The 15,534-nt window shown below is 49.4% G+C and overlaps 2 protein-coding genes and 1 non-coding gene across 3 annotated transcripts in view; 1 reads left to right on the top strand and 2 right to left on the bottom strand.

The window, feature by feature from the left end:
* The window catches only part of TSFM (Ts translation elongation factor, mitochondrial), a 21,375-nt gene extending 18,295 nt beyond the window's left edge, over nt 1-3,080 (top strand). Inside the window, exon 6 of the mRNA XM_055247701.2 lies at nt 1,224-3,080. Coding sequence (XP_055103676.1) covers nt 1,224-1,300 — 77 coding nt within the window. The 3' untranslated portion in view covers nt 1,301-3,080. The remainder of the gene's footprint in view (nt 1-1,223) is intronic.
* AVIL (advillin) overlaps nt 1-15,534 on the bottom strand; it is a 19,770-nt gene extending 4,236 nt beyond the window's left edge. Inside the window, exons 1-16 of the mRNA XM_055247697.1 lie at nt 15,450-15,534; nt 13,627-13,701; nt 12,702-12,898; nt 10,093-10,201; nt 9,890-10,000; nt 9,422-9,624; nt 8,882-8,960; nt 8,671-8,769; nt 7,458-7,611; nt 7,257-7,357; nt 6,653-6,790; nt 6,394-6,552; nt 5,423-5,602; nt 2,183-2,328; nt 1,906-2,050; nt 829-1,017 (exon numbers count right to left, since the gene is read on the bottom strand). Of these exons, the coding sequence (XP_055103672.1) occupies nt 829-1,017; nt 1,906-2,050; nt 2,183-2,328; nt 5,423-5,602; nt 6,394-6,552; nt 6,653-6,790; nt 7,257-7,357; nt 7,458-7,611; nt 8,671-8,769; nt 8,882-8,960; nt 9,422-9,624; nt 9,890-10,000; nt 10,093-10,201; nt 12,702-12,898; nt 13,627-13,701; nt 15,450-15,515 (2,151 nt within the window). The 5' untranslated portion in view covers nt 15,516-15,534. The remainder of the gene's footprint in view (nt 1-828; nt 1,018-1,905; nt 2,051-2,182; nt 2,329-5,422; nt 5,603-6,393; nt 6,553-6,652; nt 6,791-7,256; nt 7,358-7,457; nt 7,612-8,670; nt 8,770-8,881; nt 8,961-9,421; nt 9,625-9,889; nt 10,001-10,092; nt 10,202-12,701; nt 12,899-13,626; nt 13,702-15,449) is intronic.
* LOC129467191 (U6 spliceosomal RNA) lies at nt 5,216-5,322 on the bottom strand. Its single transcript, XR_008652316.1, has one exon. It is a non-coding gene; the product is annotated as a U6 spliceosomal RNA (small nuclear RNA).

Raw genomic sequence — 15,534 nt, 5'->3', positions numbered from 1 at the left:
AAGTAAAAATGAAAATTCCCCCTTTTGGGTCCATGCAGGCTTGAAAGGTGCCTAAACATAATGCACATTCTTTGATGGTAACCCCTCAGTCCTCCCTATAAGATCTAAGAAAGAGCAGTTGAAGGCCAGGCACGGTGGCTCACGCTTGTAATCCCAGCACTTTGGGAGGCCGAGGCGGGTGGATCACCTGAGGTCAGGGGTTCAAGACCAGCCTGACTAACATGGTGAAACCCCATCTCTACTAAAAATACAAAAATTAGCTGGGCGTGGTGGTGCATGCCTATAATCCCAGCTACTTGGGAGGCTGACGCAGGAGAATCGCTTGAACCCAGGAGGTGGAGGTCGCAGTGAGCTGATACTGTGCCATTACACTCCAGCCTGGGCAACAAGAGCGAAATTCTGTTTAAAAAAAAAAAAAAAAAAAAAAAGTTGATTAGGAGTCAGGAAACCTGGCTTTCTGTTGATTAACTGTGACTTTAGACAAATAACTTATCCTCTTAGCTTCCTTATCAATAAAATAGGGAGCAATACTTCTACTGGCTATCAGGATCGTTGTAAAGATAAAAAAGATGATGTGTATGGATACACTTTATAAACTGTTTATACTTCACACTGCTTATTGCTGAGACCTGCTGTGAATTGTCAACCTGGACTTACTGCTGTGGCAGGTGAAAAAGAGGAGAAAAGTAAAAGGCAGGGACTGGGATGGGAGTAGGGAAAGGAGGTCTGGTTTCACTGAGCCGTGAATCAGTACCCCACCTTCCTGCCCACTGAGCTGTTCTGAGCTACCTGGCAGGAAGTTAGAGCTTCCCCACTGTCTTTTCTTACACTCCAAATGTTAGGGTCCCAGGCTAGGAACCAGCCTGTGAAGGTGGGAGGCTCAAACCCCTGCTTAATGATCAGGATTGGTGTGTCGGGATCTCGGCCGCTGGGGTGAGTGTGCAGGTACTGCTGCGCTGTGGCAAGGGCACTCTCCTTCTCCGTGGCGTTGGCCTCAGCCCCAATCCACAAGAACACCTGTTATGGTGGAGATTTAATGTTTGTTACTGTGTTCATACCAAGGACTAAGTACTAGATCATACACGTTACCCTATCTTTCCCCTTTCTTTCGTGAGCAATTCACAGCCTCAGAAAACTTTCTCAGCCTAATTTGTTCAGCAGAGAAAAGTTTTTCCAGAATCAGCTTGATGTTTATCATTTTAATTGCTATGTGTGTCTTCCAGATCTGCCTTTCCAAATTGGAGCTGTCTCTGCACTTCAGCTTCCTGAATCCAGCTTCCTGCAGAACACCTCCTCTTGACTGCTCTAAGCACCTTAAAAATAACACCCTCAAGATGTAGCTCTTCTTTACTAAACTTGGATCTGAGTCTCCACTTTTGATAGGTGGTATCCATCTAGTCACCTAAGGCAGAAACCTGGGAGTTTCCTAGAAACCCCCCGTATCCAATGAGTCACCAGGGCTGACCAACTTTACCTCCTAAGCATTTGTCAAATCTGTCACCATCCCTCCATCCCTACTCCGCTGCCCTTATGTGGGCCCACAGTAGCTCTTACTTGACCATGACAATAGTCTACTGACTGCCTTTGTTCCCCCAAAGGCCCATATCCTCTGCATGTGGAGTCCGTTGCTATTGATCCTAAGATTAAAATGATGATAGGATGGCTGGATTTTTCCAAAGCCAGGTGGGAAAATGCCCAGGATGGTGAGTTTTCAAACATCATTCTCAAACATCACCCCTGGAAAAAAAACCCAGGCTTTCTTTTGGTCACTGCTGACAAAAGTTTGATTGAGCTGGGGATGGTCCAGGGCTACCCTGGGTTTATTCTAGGGTGGGGATACTACACAAAAACAACCCTTACTGTGGGAGTCTTTGTCATGTTCTGAGTTCTGCAGCTGCGTCTTACCTGGTCCCAGGTATCTAGGAGCATCACGTCACCGGGGTTCAGGTCATCCTGGGTGAAGTCTGTGATCTCAGTGACAATGAATTGGCCAGTCTTATTGGAACATTCAAAGAGACGGGACCGGACATCTAGGATTTCCTGCTGAAGTCTGCAATACAGTCCATTTAAGGGCACCGAGCTGCTTAGAAATGTTCTTAAAACTGAGGTTTTAGCCTTTGTGCAATTCACAAGCCTGGCAAGCAGGGGGAGCCCAGAAGAGGGGGAGGCTGTGTTCCCATACCTTTTATCATTGGCATAGGGAGTTTTCCCTCCCAGTAGGTCCCAGAACTCGGACGGCTCCTGGCCCTCGGCCACAGTGTTCTCGCTGCCATCACAGAGAAGGCTGGCCAGCTCCTTAGCCATTGCCCGCTCATCCCCACTAGACCCCTGAGAGTGGGGCGAGGAGAGCACAGGTGTTAGTTGCACAGGGACACTTTGATGTGGAAAGAAAAGCATCTGAGACTAATAACTCAGTGTGCCAGGATCAGCTACCAAGCCACAGTCCCTCAGCCTGGGAAGACAGACAAGTTTGTTCTAGTGCTGGGGAGTGGCGAGGAAAACAGTGTGGAGCAAAGAACAGGACTAGGCTTTGAAACCCACAGTGGGTGTTGGCAAAAGTCACCTTTGTTTCAGCTTCAGTTGGAATTTAAGCACCTACTTTTGATTTTTTTTAGAGAAAAAATTTAAATTTACTTTTAAAAGTACATACAGTAAAATATACTCTTTTGACATACAATTCTAAGAATTTTGACAAGCAGAATCATGTTACTACCACCACAATAAAGGCACAGAACAGTTTCTTCCTCAGTCCCTCCCAAAATTATCTGGGGCTGCGACCCCTTTGGATTCAAAGCCTCCCTGAATCTTTAACCTCTGGTAACCATGAATCTATTCTCCATCACTATAGTTTTGCCTTTTCCAGAATGCTATAAGTGGAGTCATGCAATATTTAGCCTTTGAGTCTGGCTTCTTTCTCTTAGCAGAATGCATATGAGATCTCTGTTGTGTTTACCAGCGGCTCATCCCTTTTTATTGCTGAGTAGTATTCCATCATGTGGATGTACTACTGTTTGTTTATCCATTTTCCAGTTGGGTTGTTTCTGATTATGAATAAAGGTGCTATAAACATTTGTGCACAGGTTTTTGTGTGAAGATAGTTTTTTGTTTTACTTGAGTAAATAGCCAGGAGTAGGATTGCTGGATCATACGATAAGTGTATGTTTAACTTTGTAAGAAACTGTTAGCTGGATGTGGTGGATCCCCACCGTAATCCCAGCACTTTGGGAGGCTGAGGCAGGTGGATCATCTGAGGTCAGGAGTTGGACACCAGCCTGGACAACATGGCGAAACCTCGTCTCTACTGAAAATACAACAATTAGCTGGGTGTGGTGGCACATGCCTGTAATCCCAGCTACTTAGGAGACTGAGGCAGGAGAATCACTTGAACCCAGGAGGCAGAGATTGCAGTGAGCCAAGATCATGCCACTGCACTCCATCCTGGGCGACAGAACGAGACTCTGTTTCAAAAAATAAAAAAAAAAATTGAAACTGTCGAAATGTTTTCCAGAAGCTGTACCATTTTGCAGTCCTGCCAGCAATGCATGAAAATTCCTGTTGCTCTGCATTGTTGCTCACATTTTATGTTGTCGGTTTTTTTAGCCATTCTAATAGATGTGTAGTGGTTATCTCATTGTGATTTTGATTTGCATCTTCCTAGTGACTAATGTTAAGCATCTTTTCCTATTCAATTCTTTTTTGTAAAACAATTTTAGTGCATTTTGTTTTATTTTGAGAGGGAGTCTCGCTCTGTTGGCCAGGCTGGAGTACAGTGGCGCAATCTTGGCTCACTGCAACCTCCACCTGCCGGGTTCAAGCAATTCTTGTGCCTCAGCCTCTGGAGTAGCTGGGACTACAGGCGCACACCACCATGCCCAGCTAATTTTTTGTATTTTTAGTAGAGGCGGAGTTTCACCATGCTGGCCAGGCTGATCTCAAACTCCTGACCTCAGGTGATCCGCCTGCCTCAGCCTCCCAAAGTGTTGGGATTACAGGCGTGAGCCACCGCGCCTGGCCTTAGTGCATTTTAATCCACTATTGCAATATGAATTGACATCATATTTTGTGTTTTTGTTCTGTATTAGTGCCTGTCTGTTAGAGTCCACCAAACTCACATGAGAAGATAAGTCATTATCCAGCCTCCATCTGCATAGAAGTTTATGAGATTTCTGCTAGATGTAAGCAGGGCTTTCAGTGAGTTTCTTTTTTTTTGAGACAGAGTTTCACTCTTGTTGCCCAGGATGGAGTGCAATGGCGTGATCTCGGCTCACCACAACCTCCGCCTACTGGGTTCAAACGATTCTCCTGCCTCAGCCTCCCGAGTAGCTGGGATTATAGGCATGCGCCACCACCCTGGCTAATTTTGTATTTTTAGTAGAGACCGGGTTTCTCCATGTTAGTCAGGCTGGTCTTGAACTCCCGACCTCAGGTGATCCACCCGCCTCGGCCTCCCAAAGTGCTGGGATTATTGGCATGAGCTACCGCGCCCGGCCTTCAGTGAGTTTCTAATTGGAGTCTGATTGTGGAGAATGTTGGAGATCCTTTTGAAGATTCCATAGGAAAAAGGCTTCTCTTTTTGAGGACTGCTCCAGCCTACTCTTTTTTTTTTTTTTTTTTTTGAGACGGAGTCTCGCTCTGTCGCCCAGGCTGGAGTGCAATGGCGCGATCTCAGCTCATTGCAAGCTCCGCCTCCCGGGTTCACGCCATTCTCCTGCCTCAGCCTCCCGAATAGCTGGGACTACAGGCGCATGCTGCCACGCCCAGCTAATTTTTTTTGTATTTTTAGTAGAGATGCGGTTTCACTGTTTTAGCCAGGATGGTCTCGATCTCCTGACCTCGTGATCCGCTTGCCTCGGCCTCCCAAAGTGCTGGGATTACAAGCATGAGCCACCGCGCCTGGCTTTTTTTTTTTTTTTTTTTTTTTTTTTTGAGATGGAGTCTCACTCTGTTGCCCAGGCTGGAGTACAGTGGTACAATCTCGGCTCACTGCAACCTCCGCCCCCTGGTTCAAGAGATTGTCCTGCCTCAGCCTCCTGAGTAGCTGGGACTACAGGCACGTGCCACCACGCCTGGCTAATTTTTGTATTTTTAGTAGAGATGGGGTTTCACCATGTTGGCCAGGCTGGTCTTGAACTCCTGACCTCGTGATCCACCTGCCTCAGCCTGCCAAAGTGCTGGGATTACAGGCATGAGCCACCGCACCCGGCTTTTTTTAATTTTTAATATGGAACGCTTCACGAATTTGCATGCCATCCTTGTGCAGGGACCATGCTAATCTTCTCTGTATCGTTCCAATTTTGGTATATGTGCTGCCGAAGCAAGCACTCCAGCCTACTCAAGGTCCTTTGACCTTGCTGACAGGAGGAGGGGAGTGCAGGTCTGGGCTCCCAGGGGCTAGTCTGACCCTGGGGCCCAGCCATCTTACCTTGCCGTACCACAGGTAGTGCTCTGCCTGAGTTCGCAGCAGAAAGACATCATTGGAGTTTAGGGAGGAGGCAAAGCCTGGAACCTCCACTGCTTTGGTGTTAGATTTGTCATTTCCATGAATTTGGAAGAGTCTTACCGGAGGGTCAGGCTCGGCATTTCCCTTCCTGGAAGTCCCACCCTAGAGAGAAGAAAAGCAGAGTCCAGATCTAAGGAGCACCATGTGAGCAGAGCGCTAGAGGAGCTGTTGTGGGAAACGTGAATGTTGTAATACTATGCTTGCCCTTGAAGAGCTTCTAGGCTCACTGGAAAGGGTCAGGGTGAGCTGGAGTTATGGTACCAGTAACAACAGCTTTCATTCTGAGAACTTTATCATATGCCAGGCTCTGTGACTGGTGCCTTACCTACATCATTTCATTGATCCTCATGATAACTCTATGAAGTAGATGTTATTATTCCTCAGTACAGATGAGGAAACTGAGACTTGGAAACTTGACTAGTAAATGACAAGGCTAGGACTTGACCCCAAACTTATGTGATATCAAGCATGTGACATTACGCATTGCTTGGTAGTGCTTCAGCCGGGGCTTCATGGAAGAAGTGGGACTTGAATTTGGAAGAGCACATCTGCAGTGGGAGGGGTGTGGTATGGTACATGTGAGGTCTAATGAAGAGACCCACCTGACTGGAGTGGAGGGTGCAGGTTAGGGAGCTGAGGGTGGTGCACCTGCATAGGTAATATGGGTCAGGTTGTGAAAGATCTTGAACATAATTTAGATAGTGGTTCAGACTTGAAGCCCTAGGCAGCTGGGATTCACTTGACTGTCTTAGAGGGATTAACCCCCTTCTTCCTCTGTCTAATCCAAGCCTGACTCCCTACCTCACCCCTCCTCTGCTCTCCAATAGTCCCGTGCTGGTTTGTTAGTTTGGAACATTCCAGCTCACGGTGTAATTTTATCACAGCATCCTCACCTCAAAGATAACTAGCTTCCCTTTGAAGATGGCCATGAAGTGGCGTGGCTCCGTCCCCATCCTGACTCGAACCTGCACAGCGGCCCCATCAAACTGCTGATCCACCTCCACTGCCTGATATGCTGAGGCTGCCAGCTCATCCTGTGAGGCGTGGCGGCCCTGCAATGGTGAGAGGCCATGAAGGACCCATGCTCCCCGCCCCAGCCCAGTGGCCAGAGGATGCATCAGGATCCAAAGCTGAAGCCTGTGCCAGGCCTACCTGCCAGATGTACAAGATGTGATGTGGCTTCCCGTTCACCTCGTATGTGTAGAGGACCAGATAACAGTCTCCCCCATAAAAGAAGCCATACCATTGATATTCCACAGGGACCAGCTCCAGGTTCTCAATTCTCCAGACCTGAGCATAGAAGGAGACACCGTTTTCCAGAGATGGGGGTGCTGGGAGGGGCTAGGTCACGCTAAAGAGAGAATCCAGGTGGGGAAGGTGCTGACGTTTACTCCGTGTTCTCTCTCTCCCTCTGTTTCTCTCCCAGTGCTGAGGACTCATCACATTTGCATGATTTGAATCCTGAGATGAACTGGGCCATCCTGGTCAGGAGCATCCCATCATGGCTTGGTCTTTGCAAGGCTGAGCAATGATTTGAATATATCTTCCAGGTGAGATACTGATAGCACATTTAAGGATGTGCCTTTCACTCCCCTGAAAACTCTACAGACTCACAAGACTCTTAGAGAAGACTCCTGAGGTGCTGGAGGGGAAAGGGAAAGCAAAGCAGACACAGAATCGCCTGCACCCCTGCCCCCAGCAGGACAGCCAGGAAGGTCAGTGCTTCCTGCCCTGACATTTGAATCATTGGGCTTACCTCAACTTTTCCGTTGCCATCATCGACCATTCTTTCCTGGGCAGCTACCTCTGGCTTGGTATGTAGCAGAGTCACATCAAATTTATCCTGGAAAACTTTAGCTGTGGAGAAAGGGTTGGGAAAAGCCGAGTGAGTAAGAAGCATCTGTGCCTGCCTTTCTAGAGTCTTAGCAGTGAGAGGATGATCTGGGGGCAGTCTCACCAATTTTACCAATGCTGAACGTTTTCCCGAGGCCCATGGTCTGGTCCTTTACTGACCACTTCTGGAACAGCTGCTTGAACATGGCCGACTCAGCACCATCATTGACGGTCTCCACATTGGTGCTGCTGGGGTAGCCCTTCATCTTGATGAAGCCCTGCAGAGCCACCCATTCCCAAAGGCAGGTCAGTGGTGGAATACAGTGAGTTCTTTGCTTGTCTGGTAATTCACCTCTAGGAAGCCACATGATAAGAGTCACCCTCTGGGAGTCAGAGTCAAATTCTAACTTACTTTTGTCTAAGGACCAAGGTACCTGCCTAAAAAAAAATGACTGAGTGGAATATTTTTGGATCTCTTTATTGGCTTGCGGTGATTATGATTGTTAATTTTTAGGAAGATTATGCTGTGTTCTTTCAGTACTTTTGTACTTACTGACTTTGCATCACATTTGTTTGCTCATTTATTGCTTTGTAAGTGCATCTGGCTTGGTTCATCTGCATGGATCTGCACAAATATAAGCTCCTTGAGGACAGGGCCATTAACCTTGATATGTGATATCCCCTTCAATAATAACAGCCACCTTTTATTCATCAGGTCCTGTGTGCCAAGAACTGTTTTGAGTGCTTTTTTTTTTTGAGACGGAGTCTCACTCTCACCTAGGCTGGAGTGCAGTGGCCTGATCCCGGCTCACTGCAACCTCCTGGGTTCAAGTGATTTTCCTATCTCAGCACCCCGCCAGGTAGCCCGGACTACCGGCATACGCCACCATGCCCGGATAATTTTTTTTGTATCTTTAGTAGAGACGGGGTTTCACCATGTTGGCCAGGCTGGTCTTGAACTCCTTACCTCAGGTGATCCGCCTGCCTCGGCCTCCCAAAGTGCTGGGATTACAGGCGTGAGCCACTGTGCCCGGCCCTGAGTGCTTTACAAATGATATTTAATCCTCACAATAACCCTAGGAGATGGGTATGACCCCCATGTTAGATATGGGGAAACTGAGGCCCAGAGGTGTTAAGTATGTCTTCCTCAGAGCACACAGCTGGAAAAGACAAAACCTGGATTTGAATCCCAGTTTGTCTGCTTGACTTTGGAGTCCATGTGTGTAAGCACAATGTTATATGCTCAAATACCTAGCATGGCTCTGTGAAATGACACATCTGAAGTGCTTGCTCTTAGCAGAATTATTTGAACAGTATTGCACATCTGTAGCTCCTACCAGCGCTTTAGACATGGCTGCCTGTTTTTCAGCCTTTGTGGCTCCTTTTCCTTTCCACACGTAGATTTTGGTTCCACTTTGGTCCAGGATGTAGCAGTCCTAAAGCAGCCAGAGATATGGTTGATCAAGACCAGAAGGAACATTTTGCACAGGGTCTGCTTCTGAAGCAGGTCTGGCTACCCCAAGCTAAGTCCACCCAAACTCTACTTACATCATGGTTCAGTAAGTCCTGGACCAGAGGCCTCGTTGCTACCTCTGTGACTGCCAGCTGCCCAGCTGAATCTGAGATACTGGAGAAGGGGAGAGGTTAGCCTGTGCCTTTTCCTCTATAAAGCATCTTGTAGTCAACTAGATGTTGTTGTGGTTTGGTTTTAGTTTGGAGTTTCTGGGTAGAGTGTGACTTCCTAAGACAGCCATGGCTTGAGTGAGGACAGGCATGTGCGGACTTTTTTCTCTGGTGGAGACTTTTGTTCATCTCTCTCCCAAACATTATCCCTTCCACATCCCTGGGCATGTGTAGGCCAGAGTAAAGGAAAGGTCTCCTCAAGAGATCAGCAGAGTTGCTAACAAGAACAACTGCCTCCTTGAGTGGGGGATCTCCAAGCTTTCTAGGAGCTACGTTTGAAAAGGACTAAGAAGAAAACCAGATGGCTACACCGAAAACAAGGAGCCAAGCAGAGGTGGCTGGTGTTCTAGGGGACACCTTCCCCCTCACCCCAGCTTCCAGCTAAAGCCAGGTTTAGCTACTCACTGATACAACATGATATTTGATTTCTGCTGCTGATCTATGATCTCATCAGGGACTGCAGGCTTGATAATGGAGCGTCGGCCAAGGGTGTCCTGAAGGACTTTCATCAGCTCTGGGCTGGCTGCCTCCTTGTCTCCCTCGATCACTCCTATTTCAGCACGGCCCCCTCGCTCCCTGTCTCGAATATCCTTTGCCAGAAGCATAGCCTGTCAAAGAAGCCCAAGGAAGCCCTCAGCTCCTCTGGGACCCCTTTCCGCCTGATGTCTTTGGGGAGAGCAGCCTAGATCCCAGACACAGGAGTTACTCAGATGCTGAGGAGTCCAGGGTGAGTCAGAAACTCACACACTTGGCCTGTCTCCAAGACAGATTCTACTCAAAGGCAAGGGCTCCACCTTGATTCTTGGGGAATAGCCAGCATGGAGGGAAGAAGAAAGAGGAACTTGAGAGAGTGCTAAGGCTAGGAAGCCATACCTTCAGGCGCTCCCCACTGTTGCTCTCTGGGCCATTCCATTGGATTATGACTTTCCCAAGGTCCAGCAAGAAGACATCACCTCGGTTGAAACTGTCCCAGCTCATTTCCACCTGTCGATGAGAGGTAAACATTGTTCAGGAAGAATTCTTAGGTACCAGGTGGAGAAGCCCTGGGCCCGGGGCAGACAGTGTGCAGGACTAACCTCAGTAGCCCTGATGTTTCTTTTCCCTTTCACATGTAGCAGCCGCTTCACGTCATAGGTGTTGGTCTCCACATGCTTCATCCCAGAGGTGACACCCCCCTGCTTGTAGCTAAGGGAACATCCATTATGTTATTTGAGTGCCTGCTATGTGCTAGGTTCTGTTATTTTTTTTTTATTTTTTTATTTTTTTGAGACAGAGTCTTGCTCTGTCGCCCAGGCTGGAGTGCAGTGGCGCAATCTCGGCTCACTGCAAGCTCCGCCTTCCCGGGTTCACGCCATTCTCCTGCCTCAGCCTCTCCGAGTAGCTGGGACTACAGGCGCCCGCCACCACGCCCGGCTGATTTTTTGTATTTTTGGTAGAGACGGGGTTTCACTGTGGTCTTGATATCCTGACCTCGTGATCCGCCTGCCTCGGCCTCCCAAAGTGCTGGGATTACAAGCGTGAGCCACCGCACCTGGCCTGGTTCTGTTATTTTTAACAATTTTTAACAAATTTAACAATTTTAACAATTTTAAAAATTTAACAGTTTTAAAAATTTAACAATTTTAACAATTGAGTGCCTGCTATGTGCTAGGGAGACAGTGGTGAATTACACAGATGCAGCCTCACTCATGTGATGACGACAGTACATCAGCAAGGTAAATAGAGACGGTGGCAGCTGCTGCCCCACCAGTAGACTGGGTGAGTGACTTTCTGGTAGCGAGTCAGGGCAGTCTTCTCTGAAGAAATGACATTTGAGCTGAGATACTCTAAGGAAAATGAACCAATACCCAGAGGAATAGTGCTCCAGGCAGAGGAGACATCAGTGACGAAGAGCCCCACAGCAGCACAGAGGGCTTGTTTTGTTCCAGGAACTGTCTGAATGCCAGTGTGTTACTGGGAGAGGGATAAAAGTTGGGCCGCAGCAGAAGCATTAATGACTCCACAGCCTTAAGACCACTTACCCTAGGAATCAGCTCGCCCACCCTGCACTCAGCCCAGCCCAGCCTCCGAGCCAGGAGTCCTGCACTTTAAGGGAATGCAGAAGGTAGCCCCAGAGCAGAGGGGCTTTGTCCTTGGGTTCCCCAGTGGCTCAGTGTGCTCCTCTGTGCCCAGAAGGGCCTCAGTCAGTGGAGACTGCTGACCTGCAAGAAGCTGATCTTGGCCCAGCCTCACAATTCTCAAGCTCATTGGAATTCCTCTTTTTGTTTTAATATCAGGGGCAAAGTTTTGAGTTAAACTTCTCAGTTGATGGAACATTATCATCGGCCTTCGCTCCCTCTCTTGTGTTACGTGTCTGTGCATTCCCTTTATCTGCCTGCCCTACTCCCATTCCTCTCTCCCATATGCTTCCATTCTAACTGTTGACCTTTTTATTTTCATTCTAGTAAACTGTGCCCCCCACTTTTTTTTTTTTTAAAGACGGGGTCTCACTCTGTCACCCAGGCTAGAGTTCAGTAGTGCAATCATGGCTCATTGCAGCCTTGACCTCCCGGGCTCAAGTAAGCCTCATCAGGGACTGCAGGCTCGACAATTGAGGGCTCAATACCCTCAGCCCATGGAATAGCTAGGACTATAGGAGTGCACCGCCATGCCTGGCTAGCTTTTTTACAAAATATTTTTTGTAGAGATGAGGGTCTCACTATGTTGCCTAGGCTGATCTTGAACTCTTGGGCTCAAGCTATCCTCCTGCCTCAGCTTCCCAAAGTGCTGGGATTACAGGTGTGAGCCACCATGCCCAACCTATCCTGTTGTTTTGTGTGCATGTTTTTGTTTTGTTTTGTTTGAGATGGTGTCTTGCTCTGTTGCGGGGCTGGAGGGCAGTGGCACGATCTCAGCTCACTGCAGCCTTCGCCTCCTGGGCTCAAACGATTCTCCTGCCTCAGCCTTCCGAGTAGCTGGGATTACAGGTGTGCACCAGCACGCCCGGCTAATTTTTGTATTTTTAGTAGAGACAGGGTTTCACCATGTTGATCAGGCTGGTCTTGAACTCCTGACCTCGTGATCCGCCTGCCTAGGCCTCCCAAAGTGCTGGGATTACAGGCATGAGCCACCACGCCCGGCCATGCACGTGCTTCTTAAAACAGAAATTGGCATTCTGTTATATGTCTTAGTCTGTTTCTTACTTGGTGTGCTAAGCACCATGTTTGTGAGCTCTGTCCTTGTGTTAGGTGTGTATCTAATCTGTTGCTTCTGGCTACTGCATAATACTCTGGTGTGCATGTCCAGTCTCCGAGTGATGGACACCTACGTTGCCTGCAGCTTCCTAACATCATTAATGAGGCCACTATGAGCAGTCTGGTCCATGTGCCCTTATGGACCTGGATACCTGAGGATTTCTGTGAGTTACACACGCAGAAGTGGGATTTGCAAGTGGCACTGACTACTCTCCAGGATGCTGCGCTAGTCCACACTTCCATCAGCAGGGCACAAGGGCTCCTGTTTCCCCATAGCCTTGCCAACACTTGGCACCTCCCAGCTGTTTAATTTGCTGCTCTAGTGGGTGGAAGTGACAGCTTTGTTTTGATTTGCATTTCTCTGATTACTTTCTTGATATGCATGTTGGCCTTTTGGGTTTCCTCCTCTGTAAGCTGCTGTTTCTGTCCTTGCTCTGTGCACCCCTACTCACATGATGCCCTGCTTGAAGTAGCCACGGAAAGTATCTGACTCATGGTACTGGACCTCTCGGTGCTGCACAGGGCTGCCTCCCAGGTAGTCGTCCAGCTGTGTGGTATAGATGGCTGCACAGCTTTGCTCATCTTGGGAGGAGTCCTTCCCGATCCAGAAGTGGATGTCCTGGGATAGGAGACTGGCCACTCTCCGGGTCTGGGAGGTAGTCAGAGAGATCAGGTCAGGGGCCAGCTCACCTCCCCTTTGCTGCTGGCCCCTCTGTTATGGGGAGAATGCAGCACATGTGCCTGCCCTTGGCAGACTGAGGACCCTCTCTCCTGCAGTGGATGTGGGAGCTGCCCTGGCCCCCAAGCAGACCTGCAATCATGGCATAAGCTTTGGCAGCCCAAATTCCTCCCCACATTTGGGGAAAGTTGACAGCTTGTTCCCCAAATAAATAGAGACCAACGGGGATCTTTTCCCAGCCGGGTTGCAGGCTTACCTCACAGGTCCCCTTGGTCCCTTGCACTCACACAACTGGCACAGTGCCGATCTGTACATCTGCACGACCCTGTCAGCACCGTTCATGTGAGTCTCCTCCATGAGAATGAGCACTTTGAGGCCAGAGACAGGCCTTGCATTTATCAGGCCGCCTTCCACACCACTTTAATGTGGGGCCTAGGCCCGGGAGAAGTGCTGCTTGTGGGTGGCTCACTGAGGTGCAGACTGAGGGTCCTACCCCCATCCTCTGATGCAGAATTAAAAACCCAGGCCTAATGATGGCCTTTGATAGTCAGACTGGAGGTCTGCTCTGCATAGCACTGAGGAACCATTGAGACCGATACCAGGGACCGACTATCTTCCCTCACCAGCACATCTCCCAGTAGCGCCCAAGAACTGGCCCCAGGGGAGAGGCTCACAGGAGTGGGGAGGAGGGTGCTCACCGAGAGGATGACGTAGCAGTCCCCCTCATAGAAGTTGCCATGGGCGCTCACAGGCACCAGCGCCAGCTCCATTTTCTGGAAGGACAAGGGGTGGGTATAGGCTACATCCCCTCCCGCCTCCCTTCCCCATGAGCCTCGCTCTCCTTTCTGTCATTCGGTGCAGGTGGTGGGGAGAAGGAAGGGAGATGTTCTCAATGACCTTATAGGATGTTAGGCAGCCAGCCACAGGGTTAATGTGGCCACCCCTCTGGCTTCTGTGAGCTCTGCTTGCATCACCCCGGATCTGAACCTTGGTCCCTATCCTGCTTTCCCTCGCCCTGTTCTCCTCTCCACTTCCCACCCGATCTCATCTCGCACTATTGTGGGAAGCCTGTGAACCACCTCCAGCCCTTTGCTGGATATAAATGACCAAGTACAAACCCTTCTCTGAGCCGTTGTGCCAGCACCTCCAACGCTCTTCCCAACGCTGACCACTGGGTGCTGGCCCAGGCCCATGTAGGAAAGAACTCTTGGATTCTGCGGGGCCGTGGGGGGTGGAGGATAACATTTGGAGAGTGCCAGCGGTCAGCAGGGCTCTGTGCCAAGTGTCTTATATTTGGAATCTGGGTCAGGACTCTGATTTATCACTGCATGTATGGCTTGGCCCTGGAGGACTGTTCACACAGCCTTGATGTAGATTTTCATCACACTCTCCAAGTGAGGGAAACTTGCGGCCATACTTGTGTGTTCTATGTAAAATGTGTTAAATGTTAAATATACTGCAAATCTGGTAACCGTGTTTTAGTACTTGTTTTTTTTTGTTTGCTTTTTTTTTTTTGAGACGGAGTCTCAGTGTGTCTCCCAGGCTGGAGTGCAGTGGCACGATCTCGGCTCACTGCAAGCTCCGCCTCCTGGGTTCACGCCATTCTCCTGCCTCAGCCTCCCAAGTAGCTGGGACTATAGGCGCCCACCACCACGCCCAGCTAATTTTTTGTATTTTTAGTAGAGGTGGGGTTTCACCGTGTTAGCCAGGATGGTCTCGATCTCCTGACCTCGTGATCCACCCACCTCAGCCTCCCAGAGTGCTGGGATTACAGGCGTGGGCCACCACACCCCGCCAGTACCTGTTAGTTTTTAAGGAAACTGGAAGCCTTCAAACAATGGAAGTGACCTGGGACTCACAATCTCTGCGAGGCTTGCTGGAGAGCTGACTCCCCCTCCTGGCTGAGGATAGTGAAGTGAAGCATCACCGCTGGGTTTTATGCAGCAGCAACTGACTGGGCTCAGGGCAGGGGTTAGGGGGAATCCTCGTATCTGGCAGGTGGAGCTACCCAGGCCAGGGTGTTTCCAAGCTATGGACTGCTGGAGCTCACAGCCACACAGAGGGGCCCAAGCCCAAGAGGAGACGGGCTGAACAGCTCCTCATCTCTGCAGTGCCCCCTCACCTCTCCCCATATTTTGTAGGAGCCAGGGTGCCCTGTGGAAGACATGTTCCATTTCTCTGATGGAAGCTGCCAGGAGTCTGCTGAGTAGGTCCCACCTGTCTTTCCAGGGTGTTTCCTGCAAGTGCAGACTCACTGAGCAGGTGGCTGGCTAAAGGACAAGCTTGTTTTTGCCTGGAGCCCTGTTCTTCGGGGCTGAACATTTCCTCCACCTGCTAACCACCTGCTTTGAGCACCCAGGAGAGGTGAAGGATGGGAAATAGGTACTTTGATGCTGCCTCTCATTCTCCTCAAACCATAGGCTAAGGGGTGCTGGCGGGCTGTTGCCTAGCAGCCCCAGGCAGCCAGACTCTGCTTCCAGATGCCAGTGGTCACAAGTAAGGTGCCTCCAGCCCAGCTCACCTCTATTCTCCAGACAATGATCCCAGGGTCGTTGTCCACAGCCCTGAAGGCACTGGTCAGAGGCATGATGCTTGTCTTTCCAGGA

Source organism: Symphalangus syndactylus, chromosome 17, assembly GCF_028878055.3.
Source record: "Symphalangus syndactylus isolate Jambi chromosome 17, NHGRI_mSymSyn1-v2.1_pri, whole genome shotgun sequence".
NCBI classification, from domain to species: domain Eukaryota; kingdom Metazoa; phylum Chordata; class Mammalia; order Primates; family Hylobatidae; genus Symphalangus; species Symphalangus syndactylus.
The sequence above is the reverse complement of the archived record's forward strand: the minus strand, read 5'-3'. Positions and strand labels throughout refer to the sequence as shown.